Raw genomic sequence first — 27,160 nt, 5'->3', positions numbered from 1 at the left:
GAGGTAACTCAGGTAGTTTATCAATGATCCAATCAGGGGTAACTCAGGTAGTTAATCAATGATCTAATCGGAGGTAACTCGGGTAGTTTATCAATGATCCAATCAGAGGTAACTTAGGTAGTTTACCAATGATCTCATCAGAGGTAACTCAGGTAGTTTATCAATGATCCAATCAGAGGTAACTCAGGTAGTTAATCAATGATCTAATCGGAGGTAACTCGGGTAGTTTATCAATGATCCAATCAGAGGTAACTTCGGTAGTTTACCAATGATCTCATCAGAGGTAACTCTGGTAGTTTATCAATGATCCAATCAGAGGTAACTCAGGTAGTTAATCAATGATCTAATCAGAGGTAACTCGGGTAGTTTATCATTGATCTCATCAGAGGTAACTCAGGTAGTTTACCAATGATCCAATCAGAGGTAACTCAGGTAGTTAATCAATGATCTAATCGGAGGTAACTCGGGTAGTTTATCAATGGTCTAATCAGAAGTAACTCGGGTAGTTTATCAATGATCTAATCAGAGGTAACTCAGGTAGTTTATCAATGATCTAATCAGTGGTAACTCGGGTAGTTTATCAATGATCTAATCAGAGGTAACTCGGGTAGATCATAAATGATCTAATCAAAAGTAGTATTTGTATACCATCGCAATATCCCCTCTTATGGCTAAAGCCAAGAGGATAAAAATGTTTCAAAAAATTGTTACCCCTGTAATAATAGCAATTAAGGAATAAATTTCATTACCTACATAAAAATTCAATGGGAATTAATATGAAATACAGAACAGGAAATGATAACAAATTTCTCCACACAATGTAATAAACCATTTTGCATTTATTCAACATTTTACAAAAGTCATAATAGCTGCATGTACTATGTATTTGAAATTGCACATAAATTAATATAGTACTCTTGTTTTATTACAAAATTACTGCAGAAGTGGAAATTTTAGTTCAGTTCATCATACTACACACCACCAATTTACAATTAATCAAATACAGCGTGTATCTTATTATTAAATGTTACAATCCGAAAGAAAAATATTAAAAATATACAGGTTCCTTTTGTTTACCCGACTCCCATGTCAGTAGAAAACAGAATCACAAAGATTATACTACAGTGATTTGTACTTCAAGAAAGTCATGGAAAGAAGCAGTCCGCTTTCAAATGCTCCTGCTGACAGCGCAGCCAAGAAATATGGCACACCGTCTGATTACTTGTCACTTTTTTTTGCCGTAGATGATGCCTTGCTGTCACAGAAGCCAGGGATAGGCCGAGCGACTCAGGGCCTGAGTCAGGCTAAGCATACCATATGAATACGATATGAGATACCACATAGCCTGCAACAGAGTTTCTATTCTATGTTTTTACGATTTGCGCATGATCAAGTACCCCATATGATATTGCCATTACAAGAAAATTTGATTTTTGTCAGGTAAACCCCAGGTTTTGTTTCCAATACACTAACTGGAAATGCAATACACTAATTAGCAGGGATTGCTGTTTGCTGTGGATATATTTTACTGCATTTTATCCGTAACGCTTTTGAAATCGTTCGTCAAAATATGTGATATATTAAACTGTTTGAGAATTACAATTATATAAAGGAACACGTGTACAGAATATTAAAGCACAAGTCTATACAATGTACTATATCAACACACTATACCACTTTCTTTATCTGCGCCAATAATAGAATATTGATTTCAATCGAATTGAATACATCTCTCCATTTTGAGTTTGTACTCCACCACTGAGCAATCTAGCGATCGATTTCTAGCCAATCAGATGTGACTCCTTTTCTTGCGTTCAGTGAAATACCAATCGCCCGTCGCTCACCAACAGAGTATTAAATTTATATTTATAATATAGGGTGTCGACACTGTGCAGGGCTCGACTTGAACACACGCCCGCACGCCAATGGTGTGTAATTTTGCTGTCGGGCATGTAATTTATAAAAAATACATGCCCGGCTGGCGTGTGACATTTTGACACTTATAGGTAAATCTAGGTGTAAATAACACACAAACAAACTTCATTTGTAACTAACATTCTGTTACTTCCACTCCCAATGTTTTTCTTTTACAAAGATCACATTAATTGTGAATTAAATTCTTTGGCTTTATTTAGTTACTTGTAAAAGTTTTGTTTACTGTTTTATGCATTAGTTGCTTTTTATTACACATGTATTTTGAGTTGTATGATTATGTGCTTCAAATATAATTTGAGTTCTACACTAATTAGTTGGTTTTTTTTAGCTGATTACAGCTATTGGAAACATTTACCAAGCTTTTTGAGCATGAGAAAACCGGTCAGATTATTTATATCAATTCATCCCCCTGTTCATATTCAGTTAATGGTAGGTTTACATATGCATCGTTGTTGGAAAGGAAGACCTGCATCTTTTTCAAATTCCTCAAAGTGCATTATTAGAAATACAGAGATATGCACAGCATTATTTAGACACATTATATGTCAAATAATGATCAAAATGAGACATATTGAAGCATATTCAGGCAAAAAGCCAGCAAAAACATTTCAAATGTAGTGAACTTTAAAGTTGATTAGTACTTCCATGGTTCAAGGGAAGCAGGTATCTACAGTTTTTGTCTTGTCACAAGCTTTAAATTTGATATATAATTTTATACAATTTTGGAAAAACTAATTTTGTGGTTTCATACCTACATAATTCAATTGTACTATTATATAAAACAACATCACCAGGCAATAGAGTTGTAACAAAAGCAGTACCAGTAATTAAGAACAATGTAACAAAAGCAGTCATTAAGGGCAGTAGAGTTGTAACAAATTACACAGTAATTAGATAAATAGCAATTTACAACATATTCAACACATATAAGGATACCTTAATTAAACAGTTTGACTCAACGCTCCTAAGAAATTGAAAACCTAAAGCGCAATGCATTCTTTTTCCTTGCTTTTTTATTTTGCCTCAATTTTTTTTTAAATTTATATATCTGGACATAGTGGACAAGCTTTGAGGCAAGTGTGTTTTTTGAAAGACAGTAAATGTCAATATGAACTTACATTGTTTTTCTTTGCATTAATTAAAAAAAAGAGAAATAAAAGTTGAATTCACACAATTTTACACACAAGAGATTTGAGTCCAACTATTTAATTAACATGGCCTAACTCAATTCCAGATTTGTAATTATATTGCACATTTATAAAAGTTCTTCATCAAACTGACAGTACTTGGTATGATTGGCTATATTACATGGCAAGCATAAATAACACATTTTTGAATTATCATTATGATGTTAAGAGATGGGAGCATACAATCAAATTCATTAATGGGCCCATCAATATTCTGATAACGGATAGAAAATAAAATACAGGCCAACCTGCTTTATCTGGATCTCTTTTATACAGCTAGATTTCTCTTATCCCATATTGAGTATCTTTTGTCGTCCCAATTTTACCATTAAATTCAGTGCTGAATCACACACAATTTAGATCCAGCCAGATTTTGAACTTATCAGGCTAATGCTGTTGGTCACATCATAGCTGGATAAACGAGGTTGGACTGTATACAGAAACATTATTTTTAATCCTCCCTTGACAGTTATATACAGTGTATAATTGTCAAGGGGGGATTAAAACTAATAATTAGCCCATATATTATACACATTCAAGCAGACATAACCATGTAAACATCAACATTTTGAAGCGGTTAAATGCGCTATTCTAGTTGAGGTGACCTAAACCTTCCACACAGGGAGTGTGAATTTCAAATGGGATTACCTGAATGGGTGGCTTTATTTTAAATCTACACCCCCTTTGTGAGAGACTAATGTCATGTCTTCCATCGGGGGTGTATGGATTTCAACTGGAATAGCTCATTATCATAATGATGACTTGCACATTTTCTAAGAATTGTACAGCTGCAGCGTAATGAGCTTATGGGTACAACCAAAATAACGAAATGTAAACATATGTAAATCATACATACTTAAGGTTAAACTAACTTTCTCTCCACCTATTTTCTGAAAGCTAGCTGCTCAAATCAGTTCAAAAGAGCTTCAAAAGAATTCATTCCAATTAAATAGTAGCAGATCATTACAGTAGCAGATCATTACAGTCAATTTCAGTAGCACACTTTATATCACTCATACTTGAATATGATGATCATGCTAAGAACGTATACATACAAATGGTTTAAATTATTTGACAACAAATCTGGGTCTACATAATTGGTATAAATATGGGTACACTTTCAGATTCTCAAAGGCACATCCCTGCCCACACCAAACTTGAATACTTATTGCCCCGGGCTGAATGATAATGTTACAATTAAGAACAATCAGATTGCATGCTGCTGACATATCATCACTGATTTTCACTTGGTTATTTTTTATGAAAATTAAGATTAACATAGTCTAGTATGAAATCTTTGGACATCAGTGAACTGTTTATGTTATCACTTATGCCAGTATTAAAGATAATGCAATTGTTAAGGGCCAAATGTTGTTAAGGGTCATCCAGGCCCTTATAGGAGCTCTTATGTCTGAAAACCTACAGGCTCTTAATTATCATTTATGGGCCCAAACTCACATTGTAAAATTGACACATAATAAATGTTTAACAGTTCAATTAAAGAAGTAAGCATATCAATTTGTCAGCCTGCTACGATAATAGCCTAAGTAATTTTTTGATATTTTGAGAACAGAGTTAAGTACAACATAATAGTCCAAGCGGCATACATTTAAACATATTTATTCACCAATCTTTGCACAAGAACACATGATAATGAGACAAATTAAAGGGAATAATCAGAAATAATCAGGGTGATTATGTAACTGATGCACCCTTGAACCATATTTTGTACTTTATTCTCAAAATAATAAAAAATGACTCGGGCAATTATCATAGCAGGGTGACGAATTGGGTTGGTCTGTTGGAAATAAGCCAACATTTTCAAAGGCTATTCAGGCCCTTAGGTCTGACAAGTATCACCATCAGTGTTAGAAATAAGCAAAAATATTCTAAATCTATCCTTCAGGCCCTCAGATCTGATAATCTATGGGCCCTCTTCAATTTTATGGCCCCAAACTAAAATAAATGTTACACTGGTCCATATTTTGTGACACTTTCTAAGACTTCAGAGCCGCAAAGTCTTCAACAGGAAATGCCAAATGACAGGGAAGGACCAATGTTGAATTCAGCATTGAAGCCAATATGCAGAATTTTGGTAACAAAATTTCAGGGGTCCATAGGATAGCATATGATTGATATGATTGATTTTAAAAGGCTTCAGGCTCACAGGTCCACCTTATTTTTAACACTGATCACCATAGGTACATTAATCTTCATTGAAGTGTTCCAGATATTGAAATACTTTCTTTGCAACAGACTTTTGCACTTCTTTCAATTCCTTCTTTGTCTTACCTACAATATCTGCAAATATCACTACCTCATTCACTTTTTCAATTGCAGACAGAAACAAGGTGCTCTGAAATTGCACTTGTTTAGTGTCCACTACCTGGTCTGTTATAAACAATGGTTTTGGGTGCAGTTGTAGTAGTCTGCCCTTAGGATTAAGGTGTTCCTGACCACTTTCAAGCTGTTCCAGTGCCAGTTTAGCAACATTCTTTTCTGCATCCTTTTTGGAAGGAAATGGACCACTTTGCAACATATGCTTAGCACTGATGGTGACCTTTGACCTGAAGGTGTCTAGTTGGGAAGGTATTTCCACATCTTCATATTTAGGTGGACTGGTTGCTCCATGAGATCTCATCAAGAGTTCTTGAAGTTTCCCTTTGTAATCTTGAGTAGATGAACCTAACAAAACAAATTTGAAGAAAAAAAAATCATTTTAGCATCTGGGGAAAAATATCAAAATTCACTATCTTGCACTCAGGATAAATCCTATGTAAATAAAATTCACAATTCACACCCTTACACAACTGCAATAATGTCCATGATCAGAAGGCAAGCTTTTTACCCATAATGATAGCAGCAAATGTTTGTATTTTACTCAGCTCCGCTCCCCAATAATCAATGTTGAGTACTTCAAGAAGTGAAAGGTGATTGTGCTATAATGTCCCCACCAACATTGCTTGAAGGGGGAGGAGTAAACAAGTACATACATCAAAGATGAAACAGTGTGTATTTACCACCTAATCTACAAGCCAAAGAGGCAAATTAATAGTAAATCAACTCTGTTTGAATTTTTTTTTCTCATGCCACTCAGACATCAGTCTGGTTATAATTATGGAGCAAAAAAACAATAAAATGCATATGAAAATACACATCACAAAACCTCATAACTTTAGAACCAAGTGTGCTAGACCTTTGGTGTTTTCAGTATATGATAGCCTAATGTCACTACAAGGTAATGATTATAGTAACTCAATTTCCAAAAATGCCTCCTTTGGCCCCCGTGCAGCAGATCGTGTCACATATTAATTATATTGCATTGCATTTTGTATGAAGAACTAGTCTGGCCATGTCTCATGTGGCCAAAATGTGACAATGATTCATTTGGCTCAGTGCAGTGTGCCCCATAATAAATATATTACCAAATTAGCAATCAAGCAATCTTACCACTAGTACTATCAGGCGACGCTGCTTCTACTTTTTCAGGTTTCACTTTTGGTATAGCTCCTGCATCCACTTTCAGTTTTGGTAATGACGCTTTAGCTTCTGGCTGTTTCAATTCATCCAAAACACCTAAGGTTTCCAATGCCTTCCTTGCAGCTGCGTGTTCAGCTTCTTTCTTGCTACTGTACACTGCTTCACACTCAAAAGTCTTTGTGGCATCATTTGGTAAAGGCACAGTGACCTCAGCCTTGAATTTGTTGCCCTCCTGTGTGTTTTTATAGGTAGGGATTGGGAGCCCTGACTTTTGCAGGTGCTCTTGTAGTTGGCTTTTATATTTTGTACCTGTGTAACAAATGAGAATAAAATACAAATAATTTGCATCTTCAAAAATTTATGAGAACAAAAATAATACAAATAATTTTCATCTTCCCAAATTATACATGTATTGGGCTATTCCAGAAATTAATGACATCCCCTGAAGAAGACAAGGGATACCTAAAATTTTTAGCCCGTTTTTGCACTTGGAATGTTCAAGAAAAATCATCATTCTTTTCAAAAAACTAAAGAAGATATGGGAATTCCAAAGGAAATTGGCATTTTCTAGAGTGGGAATTCCCAAGGAAAAAAACAAACAATTTTAAACAGTGGGAATCCATGTCTTATTCAAGACAATTTTCTGAATGTAATTTTGTTCATATTGAAGAATATTTGCAAGTTTTCAATAAATCAGATTTTATAAGGTGTTAGTAAAAGTTGATAAGTTTTAACTTATCAACTTTTACTAACAGTTACTAACTTAAAAGTTTCTGAACTAATTTGAACCTGCTGAATCCAACAAAGGGTTAGCCAAGCATTATTTTGAGTCGACGACCCTCAAAATGACACCTGAAATGTCCCCATACAGGTGCCAAAAAAGATCAAAGGTCATTTTTCAAGTTGTACAGGGACCAAAAATTCAAGTTGTTCCGATAATAATAATAATTAATTACCATTGCAATCAAGCAATCTTACCACTAGTACTATCAGGCGACGCTGCTTCTACTTTTTCTGGTTTCACTTTTGGTATAGCTCCTGCATCCACCTTCAGTTTGGGTAATGGCACATTAGCTTCTGGCTGTTTCAATTCATCCAAAACACCTAAGGTTTCCAATGCCTTCCTTGCAGCTGCATGTTCAGCTTCTTTCTTGCTACTGTACACTGCTTCACACTCAAAAGTCTTTGTGGCGTCATTTGGTAAAGGCACAGTGACCTCAACCTTGAATTTGTTGCCCTCTTGTGTGCTTCTGTAGGTAGGGATTGGGAGCCCAGACTTTTGCTGGTGCTCTTGTAGTTGGCTTTTATATGTTGTGCCTGTGTAACAAATGAGAAAAAAATACAAATAATTTGCATCTTCAAATATGTATGAGAACAAAAATAATACAAATAGTTTTACATTTTCTTCTATAATGTATTCTCAAGATTATCATATTAAGCAAGCGCATAAAAGAAATTACATGCATAAAATTTCTTTTCTTTCGGGACATAGCGAGGACCACATGAAAGTCTGAAGCAAGAACATGTACACATACTTTTTGTGATCATGATCATTTATAACCACCAGGACGTGGCAACCACATGCGCGAAATCATGGTGCAATGTGTACACGCAAGCTTACACATTATAATAGCTGGTGTATTTCTAGTGATATAAATAAGACTGCCTGTTGAATATTTATATTCCAAAAACCTCCTAAATTCATTATTCTTTATTTCTCAATTCATGACAAATACAATGCCCTATAGTTTTTTAAAACTTAAGTCATATTAAGATGAGCATCTGTTCCAATTTTGGAGTTGCATAATATCATGATCTCAGTGTACTGTAGGAGGGAGACATTTTTCACACCTTCCTTTTATTTATATATAAACAAATGAAACGATGAGTGAGGTCATCCTTTTAACAGAGAGAATATAATAAAGCTTCTCTTGTACTGTACCATCAGGTTCTGACTTTGTGTCCATACCTATTGGTTGTTCAGCCATGTTGGGTTGATGATCTGAAGCTGATTTGTCTATAGCAGCATGGGGCTGATGACCTGGTGTCTGTTGCTGTTTCTCTCGTCTTTTTAACTCCTTCAATGCATGTTGAGCAGCTGCCTGTTTAGCACCTTGTAGAGTCTTCTCTGGTTTTGTGTTTTCTACATTGACCACTTGCCCATCTGACAATTCTACCAGTACTGCATAAGTGAATTCCATTTTGATGGTGTTCTTGTTTCTTGGACTGTATTCAGGCCTTTGAAGATTCCGCTTTTGTGTGTACTCTTGGAGTTCTCCTACATAATTTGTTGGGTCTGCAAGCAAAATTGTATCAAAATAACAACATTTGTTTAATTCTTTTCCAATACCATAAATCATGCAAGAACAAACATTTATCTATCTGAATGAATATCATTATTTTTTAATTTTAAATTTAGAATTGTTGTACACTGTTCTAAATTCAGAAAACTAGTTTGCATGTAATCATTATAATGGCAAATGTGCAAGTCATGTGCTATATAGGCAAGAATGGTAATATGCACTTATTGTTTTGTATGAATGTATTCATTCTGTTAAAGATACCAATTCACATGTGCTATATAGGCAAGAATGGTAATATGCATTGCACATATAGTTTTGTACTATGAATAGATTCATCAGGTTTGTTGGTAAACATAAAAGATTTATTTTAACAAAACCAAAATTGAACTCGCTATTGATGGTTTCGCCTATCATAGTCGCTAGGCATCATCAGAATGATGGTTGCAGATCCTTAGTTCCGGTTGGACGTATATTCGACTAAAGAGGGTGTATTATCAGCCAGGAGAGGATCATACACACGACTAAGGAAGTGGGCCCCCATTTGGATCAGGAGAAGAGGACCTAATGTCATGAACAGAGATGAGGGGGCCTACTTCTTTAGTCATGTATATGATCCTCCCCTGCCTGATAATTACCCCCTCTTCAGTCAGGATATGTACAACTGGAAGTAAGGATCTACAACCATCATTCTGATGATGCCTACTGACCATGATAGATGAAACCGTCAATAGCGAGTTAAAGAAATTTAAAATAAATCTTTTATAAAGATACCAATCATTGTTCAATTCCAGGCTTTATTGGGAAACGCACACAACCTCAGGCTCAATTGCATAGGGTAGATATCCCATAGCTCTACAAATACATGTAGGGCTGCCTAATACTCATGGTAAATTTATTATGTTTTAAAAGAATATATTGACAATACTATATACAATGTATTGACAATATATACTAGGTTATAGAACAATTTGGGATGTTGATATTTTATTTCTGGTAGAAATAAATACAGTTGAGTCCTGAGAACATTTTCTAACATATATTTGTTTACATCGTATGTAGGGGACCCCTTTGTTTTGCATTAGCTGCAACATTAACAGTTCCTATATCTTTATTCAGGTCGATTACAGTACACAAATACATACAGATTGATCACTGTTCTGTTACCAATGTAAATGGTTCTTTGACCACTTTCTTTTACCAACTAAAATGGTTATGCTATATGCCCACACAAGACACTACTCGTATGTATTTTTAAATATCACCTACCACAACAGCAGGTTATAAAAACATCTGATTTCATAGAGGAATTTAATCATTCTACATATGTGCCAAACAATATGTTAATCTTTGCAGACTTGGTGGTGGTAAAAAGATACACCATCAAGATCAATGATTTCCATGCATGCAATGTTCTCTGTCACTCACTACATACCATCAACTTGTGCAGGAGGTTTATGTAGACCTGACTTGAGCTTCTCTTTGAGGATTGGATATGCTATTCTTGCAGCTTCCTGCTTAGCCTCTTTATTGTTCCGAAACACTTTGGTTGTACGGTAGGTACGACCATTTACTGTCACAGTGCAGATTTGACCTATGACCAAAGCATAAAAACAAAACAAATATGTATGTTATAATCTCCATCATGAGAACAAAGACACAACTTTAACCATTGCATTGATACATGATCAATGCCTATTGCAACATCTTGCTACAGAGTCAAGTTAAACATCAAGCGTGTGGATCGGATTCCAAATGAAAACATCTACAATCTGACCAACACCACTCCACTGGTTGCCAGAGTCAAGATTCATCAACTCAAATTTCTCTGCCATATACTGCATCTTGAAGAGGGCGAGCCTGTGAAAGAATATGTCCTTTATATTCCACCACATGGGAAGAGGAAACCGGGTCAGCACCTCCTGGGCAGTGTTCGATTTACCAGAAAAGGTTACTTGCATTTGTGCAGGTAACATAGAAAATCTACCGGCACAAAGTGAAAGTAACTTGCGCACAATAAGAAGTTTGTGCTGTGAAACTTATCTTTTTTACAGATGAAAAGTAAAAATTTGTGTCATTTCATAAGGGATATTTATATTACTTTTTTGATTTAGAGGCACATTGTATGTTTCTGATTCCAACTGTGTAATTTACGACTAAAATTCTACATGCACTTGTGCAGGTACATTTGTAAAGTTACCTGCACAAAATCAAAGTCACCTGCATGTGCAGGCATGCAGGTGGTAAATTGAACACTGCTCCTGGGAGATACTGAAGGGATGCTGCAGCCAAACAAATACTATAGCCTTAATTTATTAGTCTGGTCTTGTTTTGAGTTCATAGAATTTATTCAAGCATTGTAAGTAGATTTAGCAGTCCATACATACATACATACATACATACATAAAGGTGATTTAAGGCGCTTATGCAAAAAATTGATCTAAACGCACAAAACTACAATACCAACAACAAACAATAACCAGCCAGTGGAAAACAAAAGTCAATGTAAAGACAAAATGAAAAATACTAAAAATTGTACAAGTGAGTTTTCAGCAGCTTTTTGAATTTTGTGAGAGAAGAAGCTTCCCGTATGTTCCGTGGCAAGCTGTTCCAGATGGACGGTCCAGCAGCTGTAAATGACTTATCACCACAGGTTAACTTGCACATGGGAGTGTTTAGGAGAGTTCTGTCCAGGGCAGATCTTGTAACAGGGCCACTGGAAGGTGTTGGCTTAAGACTAATTGAATCGATGAGGTATCGCGGAGCAGAGTCAGTCAGGCACTTATATATCAGAAGACAGAGTTTGAATTGGATGCGGTTGCTAATTGGAAGCCAATGAAGATTGTTCATGAGAGGTTTTGGATCAGTACGTCTAGGAACAGAGAAAATTAGCTTAGATGCTTTGTGTTGAAGAGATTGAAGGCGGCGAAGATCTTGAGACTTGAGTCCATAGAGAAGGCTGTTACCATAGTCCAAACGCGAAAGTATAAGGGCCCGGACAACATGATGTTTAGTGTCCGTATCCAAATGATGCTGAATTCTTCTGATGTTTGAAGCTGGAGGTTGACAGAGGAAGCGATGGAGTTCACCTGTTTTGTCATAGACATATGACTGTCAAAAATCACCCGGATGTTGCGAACATTTGGAGATGGTTTAATAATGCTTTGGCCAACTTTGAGTTCAAGATTCGGAAGCTTTTGAAGGCGATAATGGGATCCAGCAATGAAAAATTTCGTTTTGTCACTGTTCAGTTTGAGTTTATTTATATTCATCCAGTTTTGCAGTTCGTGGATACAGGCTTCAAGTTTTTGCAACGCCTTCTCAGCAGCACCAGGGATGTTAGGACAAAAGGAAACATACAATTGTGTATCGTCTGTATATATGAAATGAGACATTATGTTTACGAATTATGTCCCCCACTGGCAAGGTATAAATAACAAACATCATTGGCCCAATCACAGAACCCTGTGGAACACCAAATACAAGGGGGCTTGAATTGGAAACACAACCATCAATAAATACACGACTACTTCTACAATTAAGATATGTACAAACCCATTGCAATACATTACCAGACAAACCAATTCTATCCTGTAAACGTTTGAGCATGATACCGTGGTCGATGGTATCAAATCCAAAATGACAGGTGGATGGGTGGCTCCTTACCTTGCTCTTCAGGAGTAAATGCATATTCTGGTGGTTTATCTAGTTTCAGCTGAGCTGCAACTTGTTGTAGTAAACTCACATAATCTGCAGCTGGTGCAACTGTATAAGATAATTGAAACAATGGCTAATTATGATACATGTAGAAATGCATTTGAGGGTCTATATGTTTATCCGTTTAAAACAAAATGACACCAAAATAGAAATTTAACTTGACTAAATGGTTGGTTTCTTAAGAAGCCGCACTCACATAAAGAAGATGACAAAAATAAAATAATATCTGATCTAACATGACAACTGGTTTTACATAATTCAAGTGAAACTGACTTCATAACAATAACTGGTTCTTGCAACAACAAGCATACTGCATGCATTAGTAGTACAGGTACCACAATCATCAACAAAACAATATTTCTGATTGATATTTGCATTGATTGGTTAAACATGTATGCAATGCCCTAATATGTGATTTAATCAAGCTAAATGGGTCTGATGCCGATTAAAAATAAAATCAAAATTTGGTTTTCAATTTCATTGCATAAGCCATATTCGGGGCTTCATTTTGCTGAAAACCCCGTCATAATTAGACTTACAGTTCTAGAGATATGGCCATAAAAGTGTTGCTGCTCAGAACAATAAAATACAAAAGAAGTTGAATGCTATTATAATCTCAAAATCAATATTCAAGACATCGACTCATTTTACTTGATCACATCACACATGTCACCTTGATCACAGTTAGCATTCTGATAAATAGCATCAACCTATAAATGTCTGCAACCACACTCCTTTGCATTATACGACTACATAGGGTGACATTCCTAAATTTCGTTTTGGTACAAAGCCATGGGGATGATGCTATCACGTTTTTCTTCATAACAACTAAACGGAATATATTTTGGGCCTAAAGTTTGATTATGAAAAAATGTGTTCTTTCTTCTGATGCCAAAATCTCTATTTTGATAAGAAAAAGTGGGACGATGAGGCTGTTGATCTGGTCACACCACAACCCTTTATAGGGCTAAATAAGGTTAGTTTAGGATAATACAAAGCCTCAAAATGCAACACAGTAACTACAGGAAACACCAGGTTAAACATGATATTTTCAAAGGTTTTATTCCAACAGATTTGTAAAATGTTATTCCAACAAATAATTTCTCTGAAAAATTCCTTTCCTGTTTCAAAAAGATTTTAAGGCAATGAATGACCTAAAATCGCTCTTTAGAATTACATTACGTCTTGTATTAAGATTACTATCCAATATACTTAAGTCTTAATTTTGCATTACCACCCATTTGTCTGTGGTTGGTTACTGTGCAATCTGCTGGTGCCGACTCACTAACAGGTCAACATTCCCTGACATACTAAACACCCAGGCCCGTCTGACGCAGGATTTCATGGGGGGGGCAATTTTGTGAAAAGTGGACTTTCTTCCCAAAATGTTTCCAAATTTGGGGAGCACCCCTGCTAACACCACACACAAAAAAAGTACTTTGAAAATAGTGACACATGCATCTACATGCAGACCACCGTTTTTCACAAATAGAGCCTGTTGGATAATCATAAAACCATTCAGAAATATCAAGCCATAGGAATACACCCAACTCCACTATAACAACATCAACAACCTGCCTGATTGAGGATTATTGAGAACCTGAGACTGGTGATGCATCATCACCACCCCTATAGCAACCAGGCATATTACCACCGGTGCTGTTCCTTTGATTGCTTTTAACATGAATGGATCAAATCTAGATTGTACTGGCTCAAGATTCTCTAGATCAGAAGTTATGTCAGATTCTGTTGGTAATAATAATAAAAAAAGGTAAAATGATTTCAAGTATCTGTTGAACAGTAAAACTTCTAACTTACAAAATTTTGTGTATGGTAGAAAAATGCTTGAAAAATTCATAAAGTAAAATTTGTATTGTAAAATGATGTATTGTTGGTTTTCATTATCTAAATCAATATATTATTGAAAAATAACACTTTGATGTTTTGCAAAAGTTCATTCTACAAATGAGTAATATACGTTTTACAAAAGTATTGTTGTTTCAGCCCTCTTTACAACTAACTCAAGAACCACAGTACCTACAAAAGTATATGATATTTGAATTCTTCAACACAATCGCTCGAAATGATCAATGTAATTTTTGCCAAAGCTCACTACCATTCGCAAGATGCTGTGAACTACCAAATCGCAACAGTTTATAATAGTTGCTAACCTTAAATATACATGTATCATGTACAAGTTTTCTTTTTAATATTCAAATTGAACTACATGTACTGTACATTGAAACCATGTCAATTTTAATTCACTATTTCCAGGGAAGTGTGATTACCGTAACCACTCGGGTATAAGCCCACCCCCCTAGATGGCAGATTTCACTTCAAAAATGGGGTGGGCTTATAACCGAGGAAGAAACTAGTGCTGGAATTTTAAAATAAGAACAATTATCCCTCATCTGTATATGCCCAATGTACAATGTACCAGTAATTTCTATCTTTTATGTCAATTTCTTAAAATTGTAAGTGTGGAATGTTAATTATCAACTGATATGTTTTTAATTTGTTCTTAAATATGAGAGCAAAGCATTGACTTGGCCAAAATTTAGTACTGGGCTTATACCTGAGTGCACCCTTGTTCCCAGAATGTTTTGAAAAATAGGGGGTGGGCTTATAGCCGAAGGTGGGCTTATACCCGGGTGGTTACGGTATATGTAACAAAACCAAAGAAATTACACTCAGAGAAGTCTGGCTCTGCATAGCCCAATAGTGTAATTTTAGATGATACAAAAGAAATCTGCCATCATATTGCCACTCATGGGAGAAAACTTCCCAGCATTTTGGACAACAGAGTGAAATTGAACAATAACTGAAATATTTAAGTGGCATTTTGTGATCCACGGCCTCAATGCCTCATCCCCCCACTTGACTTTTCTCAAAAAAGTTGAGATTTTTGATAAAACTGGAAACCTCTAGCTACATAAATGTTTATGTACAAAAATTTCTTGCAAATTAATTTGTTTTAAAACAAAAATATTGTCAAATTTGAATTACATTCTGGTGTACCAGAATGAAATTAAAACACAGTGCACGTGGTCTATGGAGCAGTGAAATACACATAATCATGCATAACTCGCATACACCAATCAAAATCAACTGAAATTTTGGGCGTACATTTTTTCGTGGACATCTACTGAAAAATGTCATAAAAAGAGGATGTTAGGATCACGAAATATTCCTTTAAGGGGGTACTACACCCCTCAATAAATTTGTGTCTATTTTTGCATTTTTTCAAAAACTAATAACACAGTGGGAACAAAAGTTATGTATTTTATAGGGGCAAGGAATCCGGTTACTACATTGGAATTTCAGTGACCCAAGACAAGCGGTTTGTTATTTATGATAAGAAATAAGGTACCGCTAGGATGTACCTCATTTCCGATCATATATACTGAACCGTTTGTCTTGAGTCACTGAAATTTCAGTGTAGTAATTGGATTCCTTGCCCCAATAATATGTATAACTTTTGTTACCAGTGTGTTATTATTTTTGAGAAAAATGCAAAAATAGTCACAAATTTACCACAGGTGTAGTACCCCCTTAAAGCCACTGAAACCTCACCATGTTTTGGCATGATAATGCATATAATGCATATAATTGGCATGCAGACCATAAACAAGCACAAACTAAATTAATATCAAAATTTGCCAGGCATATAGCGAAACAATCTGCTGGTACTTTTTCACTCCTTGAGCACAACACACTAAGCCCAGTGTAATTTCTTTTTACAATGTAAACAATAACAAAAATCATCATCTTCAAGATATTTACCTGGCATTGGTTTGTTTTCTATGGCATCTAATCTGTATTTCATTTCTATATACCCTTCCTCTATGTCCTCCACCCTCTCCTCCAGAGCAAAATACTTCTGCTTCATATCCTCAAGATCTTTTCCAAAATCTTCCTTCAGATCCTTGTTGGTATTCACAAAATTCTGCAAATCTTCTATACTCTGACTTAGCTGATCTTTAGCTTCCAAGCTGTCATTGAGAGAGGCTTCCTCCATATTTTCCATAATCTCTAGCCTTTTGTTGAAGTCCTCCATCATGATACTTATCAGTTTATGTTCCAAGTCTTTGGTATTTTTCGCTGCTATTACTTTTGCAGGAGCACCCGGTGGTTGCTGGAACTGGACATTGACATCAAATGCCATCTTTTGTAACTGCAAAATCAAACACAAGTTTTATGGAGCAAACATGTTACAGATGACTACCAAATGAATTCCATCACATATACACCCAAAACCACCCCAACACATACATCCACTCACACAACCTAGCATCAATGGCTTCAAATGGTGATGTTGTATCAAGAATGAGATGAATGACTCAGAGGAATATTAATTGACACACAAATGTCCCCAATTGACATGCACTTGTACTAATTGGTGGGTTTTAGGCTAGAATTGTGTGTGCCATTTTGACAGTTTAAGGCAAGTGTCCCCAATCGACACACAGTACAAGAGGGTGGGGTGTGTTTGGGTGTGTGGGGTGCATGGGGTTACATGGTAAAGAAGATATATCCCCTGCTACCCTTTATTACATTATCTGAAGACATGTAAGGTTCTTGGATGGTGGGTATACATGTAGGTCCTAGGAAAACGGTGTGCATGTCCAAGCAAGCCCTCAGATATAGTAAAACCAATATACAACCGGGACTGACGACCGTGGACATTCCCGGATGTGGTTACATACATACCCCATTCTACATGTATGTTACAGATACTTCCAGGTCCTTGAGTATAAAAATATTTGGAAAACAAATGAGTTCATATATGGTCCTGTGTCACAACCTGGGGTACCTTTGTGTTACATAGTAAAAACATGAAATGGTTCAAACATTTTACCTACACAATTCATTTGAAGTGGTTCATCCTTCTGAGCATTTTGACACCTTTTTGATGGAAATCGGTTAAAAAATGAGAGAGGGTGGGCAAAAATAATCACAAAGTATGGAGGATGTAACCCCACCTCTTTTTTCTACATTTACAATCATTCTGAGCAAGTATTGGTCTTTTAAATGAACTTCTGTATTTATTTACTTGGTTTAGATGGCTGTAAGTTCATTTAGACAGTTTTTCACTAGATTCAAATTTTTAAAGGGGGTTTTAAATCAAATTTACAATATGAATCCCTCCCCCTAATCCTCCTCCCCCTAATCCTCAGCCACCCTTGGCACATTTCATGCCAAACATCATAAGAAAATAATTGAAAAATATTTTAAAACAGGATAAAAACATGAGTAATATAGAACAAATTAGGCTCAATTTAAGACCTAATTGAATCTTCTAAGTGAAGGAATACTCAAGAGACAGTGTTTTGAAATCCAAACTGCACATCAAAATGTAACAAAGCCACCTTTTTGGGTACCCCAGTATATGGCACAGGATCATATATCCTGGATAAGGTGTCATGCAGAACAAATATTCACAAGTACATGTACATCTTTGAAACAAAGTGTAGGAACTTGAGACACAAGTGTGTCTCCACACAGAGCAACCGTTCAGACAACCCATTGAGAGACCATTAAAACCCACCTCTTGTATTTGTTGAACAGCTTGTTTAGTTTCTGCTAATTCATGAAGCTTCATCTTATCTTGAAGAAATTGCAGGAAAAGATCAAAGATATCCTTCAAATCATTGTTGGATAGTTTCATGTTGGATGAATGCATAATCTTGTTCCTCTTTTGTAAAACCTATAGACAAATATCAATGCAAACACATTAGCTAACATTGTGATTTATAATGAAGAGTAACACAATACAATACAGTTGGGAGAAAACAAAGGTTCAGGAGTACTACAGAGTGTATGTTTTGACCTTGAGTTTGGTGGTGATGTCAGTGCTTTCAAGTATGCCAACAAACCACCCTTGTGTGGGCGTGTATACATGTAAGCTCTACAGGATTAGCACACACAATTGTTATAAAACATGTGACCAATGAACTATACACCTACATCACTACCAAACTAAAGGTGAAACAAAGTAGGCCTTACACAAATTTCATCGTTTTGACACATTACGTTGGTAAAAGGGCCAAACTTAAATGTTGGCAATCCTTCGCTACATTTGAAACATACATTATGTACTTCTGACCCCAGAGGTAATTCTGTTTTACAAATGTACAAATCAGCCAGAGTCTGAGTGCTTGCTTTATAGTAAATGTCCAGGATGAATTTTTTGTTGGGGAAGGGGAAAAATTGCCCATTTCTGCACATAAACCTTTACTGCACTTGCAGCATGCAAGATATGGATAGGGTGCACACATTTACAATATACAGAGATGCATCCAGGTATTATTACCTTATCTGGTAGCTTCTTGGGAACATATTTATGAAACTCCTTGCAGTTCTTCAACAGGTTTAACATGTGTGTAGAATCCAAATCATCAGCTGTGATAGGCACATTTGGTTTTTGCCCCCTTGCCATGTAAATCTTGGCCACTTCCCATCGCTCACGAGGCCAAGATTTGGGGTCAACATTTGTCCAGTGCACTTCCTTTGTACTGTGATTCCCCAGTAGTTTCTTTTTCCATGGACAACATATTGCACATGTATCGGGAGGGTTTTTCTTTGGTTTGCACAATTGCTGACATATACCAAGATGTCCAAACTCTTGTTTTAAGTCACCATGGTAAGTGCTGATTGTATCCTCGGCAAATTGACGCAGGCTGTCAACCAACAGCAGCAGAGCCTGGCCACATTTCAACCAGTTTTGGTATTCGGGATCATTCAAACGAGCCTCAAGTGACATGGTGCTTGTTGTGATTATCAAACATCAAAAATCTGGATGAGCTGGAATTCTTGCAACATCTGGATATAAAGGATAAGAGAATTTAAAGTGAATGAAAGCTTGGCTCTTTTGGTTAAAATGCTTAATATTAAAAGGCTCTGCAAGATCATAGTTAAATTAACCTGGAAAAGAAACAATGGCTGTTTTGGAGTTTTACATACTTAAAAACTATGACTACATGTATAATTCCAGAGTTTTCTATTTTATTTTAGATATGGTAAGGCCATGCAGTTGGGACCCTTGACAGGGTGGTGGTGTGACACTTTGTTTGACAAATCAAATGATCATAGTATTTTATAAATGAAGATGACTACTTCCACCTCTAAGTTCAATGGTCTTATCCTATATGAATTCACCAAAACAAAACAGGTTTAGGTTTATTAATTTTATGACCAAATTTATGATGGTCACTGCCTCATTGGTCAAACTGTCAAAGGTCAGCATGCCTGTCTTTGGGATTGCATATGACCAAAATGATGTCTACACAATGTAGTTTTGACTTCCATGAATCTGCTCACCGACGAACTTCACATTCGAGGCTAGAGGCCATGCGTTCGAAATCTAGTCGAATTCGCTGAAGTATACCACCGTGTAAAGCAATGGAAGTTGAGAAGTAAAAAGTCTCAGTAATAAGATTTTTTTTCTTTACCCAGAGCAGCCAGTGCACATAAAACATTGAAAAAAAATAATTAACCAGTGCATCTGGCCGGATTCAAACCGGCGACCTTCTTCCTTCATATTACTAGAACAACACTCAAGCCTACTGAGCCAAAGAGGCACACTGGAGAAGAGCAGAAGATTTTAATCTATAGGTATTTGGTTCGGATGGTGTTTGTCACATTCCTAGCGGAAGGCAGGACTGCTTATTTTTAAGAAATATAAAAAGTCACATAGGGATGAAAATTATATACTTAGTTCATTGGGTTGATAGGATGAACAAATTTTAATCTTTACCCAGAGCAGATAGCGCACGTAAACGTTGAAAAAAAAACCCAGTGCAGCCATCTGGCTGGACTTGAACCGGTGACCTTTGTATTACTAGCACAACGCTCTTGAGCCACAGAGGCACACTATAGAAGAGCAGAAGATTTTAATCTAGGTATTAGGTTCAAATGGTGCTCTTAGCATTCCTAGCGGAAGGCATCAGTACTGCATGTTTTATAATAGGGATATGAAAATTATATATATGTACTTAGTTCTCTGAGTTGATAGGATGAAGAATTACCAATTGCTCATCACTCAGCGATGAAATAAAATTATAATATAGACAACAGCTGATGCATTGAAAGCCATATTTGTAGGTATGAAAGGCGCAGGAAATCAAATTGGTCATCAAACCACATCATTTTATAAATCAAATTAAAGCCCTTGAGTAAAGAAAGCCAACACTGAAAACCGTTTTGTCATACATTTGTAGCACTTTCCATAACAAAGTTACATCTTGTCAAAGATTGACTTTTCATCCAAAACATTCAGTCAACATTTGATGAATCAATTATAATTACAAAACAAAACGGCATAGTCTCATGATAGAGCAGCTTTTTTATGGAACTGACTATCAAAATCCTCTAAAATTCCATCATTATGTGCGATAATCTCAAATATATTTGGGTCAAGTGAAGTATTAGAAAACATGTTTATAAATGCAGGTTTCCTTGAAAAATCTTTTCTTTTAATTTTCAATATATGTATTATGTATCGGTATTGTATTGTATTTTTGGACCAATTTGGGTGACCAGCAAATGTGTTAACTGAGGTTTGCCTGTTACTACTAGTGTTAGGCCGAATAAAAAATAAAACATGTTTCTCTTCCCCTCCCGCTTCCTTTTTTTGAGGCCGCTTCAAATTTATTTTTATTTTTTTTAATTCAGTCAGAACTTTTGAAGAAAGATGTCTTGAGTTACTCGAGAACTCTAGAAGCTTCGAATTTGCACACGATAGTTACGCATTCGATGCTAGAGTACGTTGCTATCATTTTTCGGTCCGACAGCGGTGCAATTTTTTGCAACGGAGATGAATTTGGATGTTGGTTATTTCGATGAGTCAACTGTATCTTTTGAGCAAGATTTGCCTATTTTGGACAGTCTAAAATGTTGCTGAAGTGTATTTTAGCAACATTTTTGATGCAATTGCCAGTCGTGATCGGCTGTGTTTACTCCTGAGCTTCCATTGCTTTACACGGTGTCATGCTTCAGCGAATCCGACTAGATTTTGAATGCAATGGTCTCTAGCTCTCGGTGAGCAAATTCTTGGCTAGAAGTTGAGATGTTTTCTAGACTACATACAGCTGTATAGCCTTGCTACATGTACATTGTAATATGCAAGAAACACTTCTGGATGGTTCTGTGATCATTAGAGGGTACGTGGATCGAATCAATGGGTTCTTACAGTCACCCATGGAAAACAGGGTACTGAAAAGCACTACACAATGTCCACATGAGCCATGGGTTGGTTTGTTTACAATGCAGATTTGCAGTAATTCCCTCAGAATAGTCAATACAGATTCCAAAGAGATACAGTAAAACTTACCTAATACCAGTTTTAGTTGCCCTTTTTACTCCAAATTGACAAGACATTGGATTCTATTTGCTCAATTTCATACCAAAATCAACGGCAGGTTCGTTTTGCATACCTGCATACTGCATATTTTTAGAGTTTCTTAGTGGCGAGTATATTAAAGCTACATTATTTGGAGAGCATGTTTTGGTGATGTTGGTGCGAACTTTGAGGTGGTGGCGTGTATGGAGAGAGGTGGATGGGTGTGTATGCACTTCAGTTTAATTTCATGATATTTTTCATTTTGATAGGTTAATAAGTGTTATGTTTTAATTTCAATAATATAAATTGGGGAAAAAACAACCCAAGATATGTAGTAGATGCACTGTCACCTTAACAGTTTCACTGGACCTCCCCAAGGGACGATCATTAATCTTTATCCAAACTTTCCTCTAACCACATGTGTATGGTTTATCTACCATTTCGTTTTTGTATTAAATTGTATCATTGCAAACAAGCAATGTATTGTATCATTTATAAAACAGGAAGTAACTTTACTGATGGGCCCCATTAGAATTGAATAACAAAAAGAGGCAGCCTCACCTTTATCAAATGTTTACTTTTATGAATTGCATGGCACCATTTTGGGCCGAAAAAAATCAATGTTTTGGTTCTCGTACCCTCCCTCCTCAATTTCTGAGATTTGTCAGATTAGATTTTTCAAATATTTTGGAATGCTTTTATAGGAAAACTTCATACATAGACCTAAATAAGTTTATTAATATTAAAGTAACAAGAATCACTTCCAAGTCTTTTCTAAGGGGTTTAACCCTTATAATGTTTTAGAAGAGAAAAGAAAAGGGACGTTCCTACTGAAGGACTTTCCTAAAGATTAGGAAAAGATTGAAACTACTAACAATGCAAATTTTACATTGAAGGAAAAAAACCTTACCTCATCAGTTCATGAACACTCATCCATGTATAAAATTACCATACCTCGTCCCCGTGTCCCCCTAGGCCTATGATACTAAGTTTAAATTATACCCCTCCCCCCAATGCCGCTTCACCAAATGTTAGGGTTCAGGTTTATATATTTTGAACTCAAACTATTTCCAATATTGGCATGTTTTTTTAGATGTCTTTATGGTGTCAGGTCATAGCTCAAAATCTGGATTTCATATTATGTCCCATCATTCAGTGGGACATTCCACCTTACTGTAGTACTGGGGTATAAGCATAGACCATCCAAAGATAGGCATTTAATATGGGATATGATGTCACAAATCTACACTCATAATTGACATAAACAATGTGTATTTTGTTTTGGAGAATATTATTTTGTCAAGAAGGCAAGAACAGAACAGCCATGTGCTACATGAAATAGTTTATGTTAAGGTGATGCTGACTGAATCATTTAAGACTGAATGTTTTTCCAAATTGATATGCAGACACCTAGAAAATTAATTCATGTATACTCATAACACAGAGCTCGAGCATTGCACAGTCATCCAATCTAATCTATAGCATCTCTTGCAAATTCTAAGATGTCTGCGGTCAAACAAAAGTGTTTATATCATATGTGTTTATATATTACGATATATGCCCAATCTTGCAACAATTGATGCTTACAACTCGCCAGTCGCCACTAAGAAACTCTAGAAATATGCAGTATGCAGGTATGCAAAACGAACCTGCCGCCAAAATCAAGGAAAACATGCTTTTGTTATTACAAAATAACATGAAAATCACACTAGGTCATATCTGGTCATTGCAGCAGGCCCCTTAAGGTAATCAATATTGGTACTTGAATGGCATGACTCAGTGACTTTCTGCTCTTTATAAGACTGGCAGTGTTGTAAACTTGATTGCATAACATTAAGATTGCCAACTGATATCCTTTGTATTTGAGTTGCCAAATTATGGGATTAGTTCTGTCAAAATTAAAAGTAAACAGTAAAAAAATGTCAACAAAACATGCTAAGCATTTTGTAAGAGTACTGCAGAACTCTAATAGAGTTCTCTATGCCTGATTGCCTATATCATGTGTGTGTCTGCATATGTCTGAGGGCCAATGACACACATTTGATGGGTGTTTAAACTAGAGTGGGGGCGTACCTACCAGAACAATAAAATAAAAAGGGCCTCTCCTTTTTCAGGCATTATTCTATAAGCTAATAATACGGGTGTTTATTAAACTATTATGGGTATTTACACCTATTTTCAATAAAAATAGAAAATAAAAAGCCCTCTTCCTCCTTTTTTAAAAACCGGACGAGAAACATGTTTCTATTTTTACTCAGCCTTCTTTTTTTATAATATGGGGGAGTAACACAAAACATTTATAATGGGGGAGTAACACAAAACATTAAACCATGGAGGTATATTTATAAATAAATGGAGAATGATCGCCAGAATTCTAATCTCCTAAGTGGAGATTATCCCGTTACCTCTATTCAATGAGTCACCAAACTTGAATTGACCAGCCACTTCAGCCAAGCTATTGATCTCCACGATGGTTATGAGCCTCTACCATGGTTCATTGATTGTCACTCCCAAAATTTCCTCATAGGAATTGACCCTACATTGACCCGTACCGGAAGCCTTGTAAAAGAGACTGTATAATGACGTCAGCTAGTCAATCAGCTTGTTCAAAGTCACCACTTTTGATAGCTTATAGTTTCAATGTGGTCGCATGTCATAAGTTGGGTACAATTTCAATTACATGGTCAAAAATGACAAAAAATTTATTTTTTGATATGTTGTATATTGACAACCTCTAATAATTAACACCATTTTTAACCATAACACATGCTTAATTTATGAGATAATGCTTAATTACTAATTAATTAATACACAGGCGTCTATGTAAATCTCAATTTTCAAATGCATTTTTCTCAAATCGGACCTCAATTACAAAAATGACTGTAAAATTTTTATTTTATGCAAGAATGGCATCAGATTTGGAGGATATGTTCTCAATACATTAATGCTTCAAATGAATTATTTAAAATAATTGTACGTATGTTAATTACATTGTGAAGGTCAATGACCTTTTAACAAGTAATTAGCGAGACGGTTATTCTATTATTGAGGAAATGAATATCAAGAAGAGAAATGTACATTAGCATGTTGCTAAAAATACTGAAATTCAACTAGGATTTCATCAAAAATGAAAAAAATGGAACATATAACCCGTTAAGGTGGCGCTACACCTGTTGATAAATTTGTGACTATTTTTGCATTTTTCTCAAAAAATAATAACACACTGGTAAGAAAAGTTATGTATATTATAGGGGTAAGGAATCCAGTTACTACACTTGAATTCCAGTGACTCAAGACAAGCGGTATGTATATCTATGATAAGAAAAGAGGTACCGCTAGAATGTACCTCATTTCTTAACATATATAATGAACCCCTTGTCTTGAATCACTGAAATTTCAGTGAAGTAATTGGAGTCCTTATCCCTATAATATACATAACTTTTGTTACCAGTGTGTAGTTACTTTTTGAGAAAAATGCAAAATTATTCAAAAAATTGATCAGGGGGTGTAGTACCACCTTAAGTAGTCAGTAATTGTTTTAGTTGTACAAATTCAACATTCAAAGCTGTCAGTACATCATAGCCTCACTAGATTTGAAAAAGTAACCAGTAGTTTTGACATGCTGACATGTGAATTTTCACATAGGCCCTATTGCACACTCCCGCATCCGCCTGCTCCACATCCGCCTGCTCCTCCACCCCTGGCATTTTTCGTTTCAACTGATGTGATTTTTTTATTGAATAATGTATAATTATATGCTTCAGTAGACTGAAAGAGTATAATATTAGGCTTAAAATGAGGTATCAACCACTGCTGTAGGATATGGGGTTACGGAAAGCCAATCAAATTTGTAGCACAATTTTCCGAAAAATGTAATCCCTCCACCCTTTTGCATACCCAACTTATGACATGCGACCATGTATGATCGTGCGAAAACCCGAAGAAATTCGGATGTTCTGTTCTCAAGTTATGAAACTGTTTTCTACACTAGTTGTGCCGTAACTTGACAAATATACTTAGTTTTCATGTTCATATATTAAGCTTTTAAGGGGGACTGAGGGAGAGCAAATATAGTGCAAATGAAAGTAAAACGCTTTTACCTTCCGATTGTGAAAAAAAAATTATGTTGGGCCAATTTGGGCCATTTGAGTTCTGAAATGCGAGCAAAATTTACGGAAGTACTTGAATTCAAGCAAAAGTGATGATCAGACAATCTTTTCTAGAGAGAAATTGATATACTGGAATGTATAGGCCCTACATACTTTGTTTAAACAGTTTCTCATAGTTTAGTGTATACATGATAATCGTGATTTTGGTTGAGCTTCGGGTCAAATTGACGTGCCATGACGGATATGTCATGTTATTGTTTTTAAACTTTTAATTCTGTATTGTCATGAAATCGTATAGGCCGCCTAAATCATCATCATTAAACTTCTCATTGTATAATAAATAATTATCAGTATTTAGGCCTAAACGATTATTAATATTATTAGGAGGCTATCATTTTCTTTGGAGGAGGGTTCCAAATATACGGGGGGTCATAACTTTTGGGAAAAAAAAAGTCATAATTCAATTTTTCATGACCAAAATGTAGGGAGTCACAAGATGACAACAGATAAGGTGTTTCTTGTTTCAAAAAGACTGATTTCTTGATGCAATTTAAGCACTCAATTTTTGGCGAAAATGAGATTTTGATATCAAAATTTTATGAAACATGAGCACTTTCCAATAAGTATAAACTTCATTTTACCCCATTGAAATCAATGACAATGGCCAGTGAAACAGACTTCACAATGTAATCAGCTTAGCATAATCAATATAAACCTGAAATTGCCTATTCAACAATAATTGGTCATAACCAACGTAGTACAAAAGAGGCTTGGCTGGATCATTCTCCATTTATTTATATACCTCCATGATTAAACTAAAGCTTACCTCAGCTCAGCTCAGGCGTCATCAATTATCATGCAATCTCGATCCGATGGTCACTTCGATGTGACCTTTGAATCACAGTTCTAAATGAGGAAAAAATAATTTAATTACATTCATGCATTGCATTTTTTGCATTTATACATAGTAACATTGGCATTCAGCTTTCGTCCAGATAAAAGTTAATTACATAACTCTGACGGTGAAATATGATTTAAACATGTTGAAATAAAATAATTACAAAATATAGGAAAATATAAAATGTTTCTAGA

General features: G+C 35.7%; 1 protein-coding gene across 2 annotated transcripts; it reads right to left on the bottom strand.

Annotated features, from left to right (window-relative positions):
• Positions 1-821: 821 nt before the first annotated feature.
• Positions 822-27,053, bottom strand: LOC140156062 (uncharacterized). Of its 2 annotated transcripts, XM_072179178.1 has the most exons (11): positions 26,895-27,053; positions 18,933-19,441; positions 18,168-18,326; positions 16,403-16,793; positions 14,198-14,365; positions 12,569-12,667; positions 10,338-10,496; positions 8,572-8,898; positions 7,581-7,919; positions 1,619-5,807; positions 822-1,181 (listed from the first exon to the last, which is right to left on the bottom strand). In XM_072179178.1, the coding sequence occupies exons 2-10, from the start codon at positions 19,380-19,382 to the stop codon at positions 5,329-5,331; spliced, it is 2,571 nt and encodes an 856-aa protein (XP_072035279.1). In that variant the 5' UTR covers positions 19,383-19,441; positions 26,895-27,053; the 3' UTR covers positions 822-1,181; positions 1,619-5,328. The 2 variants fall into 2 exon arrangements, with proteins under 2 accessions (XP_072035279.1, XP_072035281.1); XM_072179180.1 differs by lacking the exon at positions 14,198-14,365 and having other exon boundaries at positions 26,895-27,050.
• Between the last annotated feature and the right edge of the window lie 107 nt (positions 27,054-27,160).

The sequence above is a fragment of the Amphiura filiformis genome, chromosome 6 (assembly GCF_039555335.1).
Source record: "Amphiura filiformis chromosome 6, Afil_fr2py, whole genome shotgun sequence".
NCBI classification, from domain to species: domain Eukaryota; kingdom Metazoa; phylum Echinodermata; class Ophiuroidea; order Amphilepidida; family Amphiuridae; genus Amphiura; species Amphiura filiformis.
The sequence above is the reverse complement of the archived record's forward strand: the minus strand, read 5'-3'. Positions and strand labels throughout refer to the sequence as shown.

Excerpts from the sequence above, each read along its gene's own strand:
- LOC140156062 (XM_072179178.1), bottom strand. The coding sequence starts at position 19,382 with ATGTCACTTGAGGCTCGTTTGAATGATCCCGAATACCAAAACTGGTTG. Across the intron at positions 18,327-18,932 it reads CCAAGAAGCTACCAGATAAG|GTTTTACAAAAGAGGAACAA; the intron begins GTAATAATACCT and ends ATTTGTCTATAG. Across the intron at positions 8,899-10,337 it reads ACCTCCTGCACAAGTTGATG|ACCCAACAAATTATGTAGGA; the intron begins GTATGTAGTGAG and ends TTTTGCTTGCAG.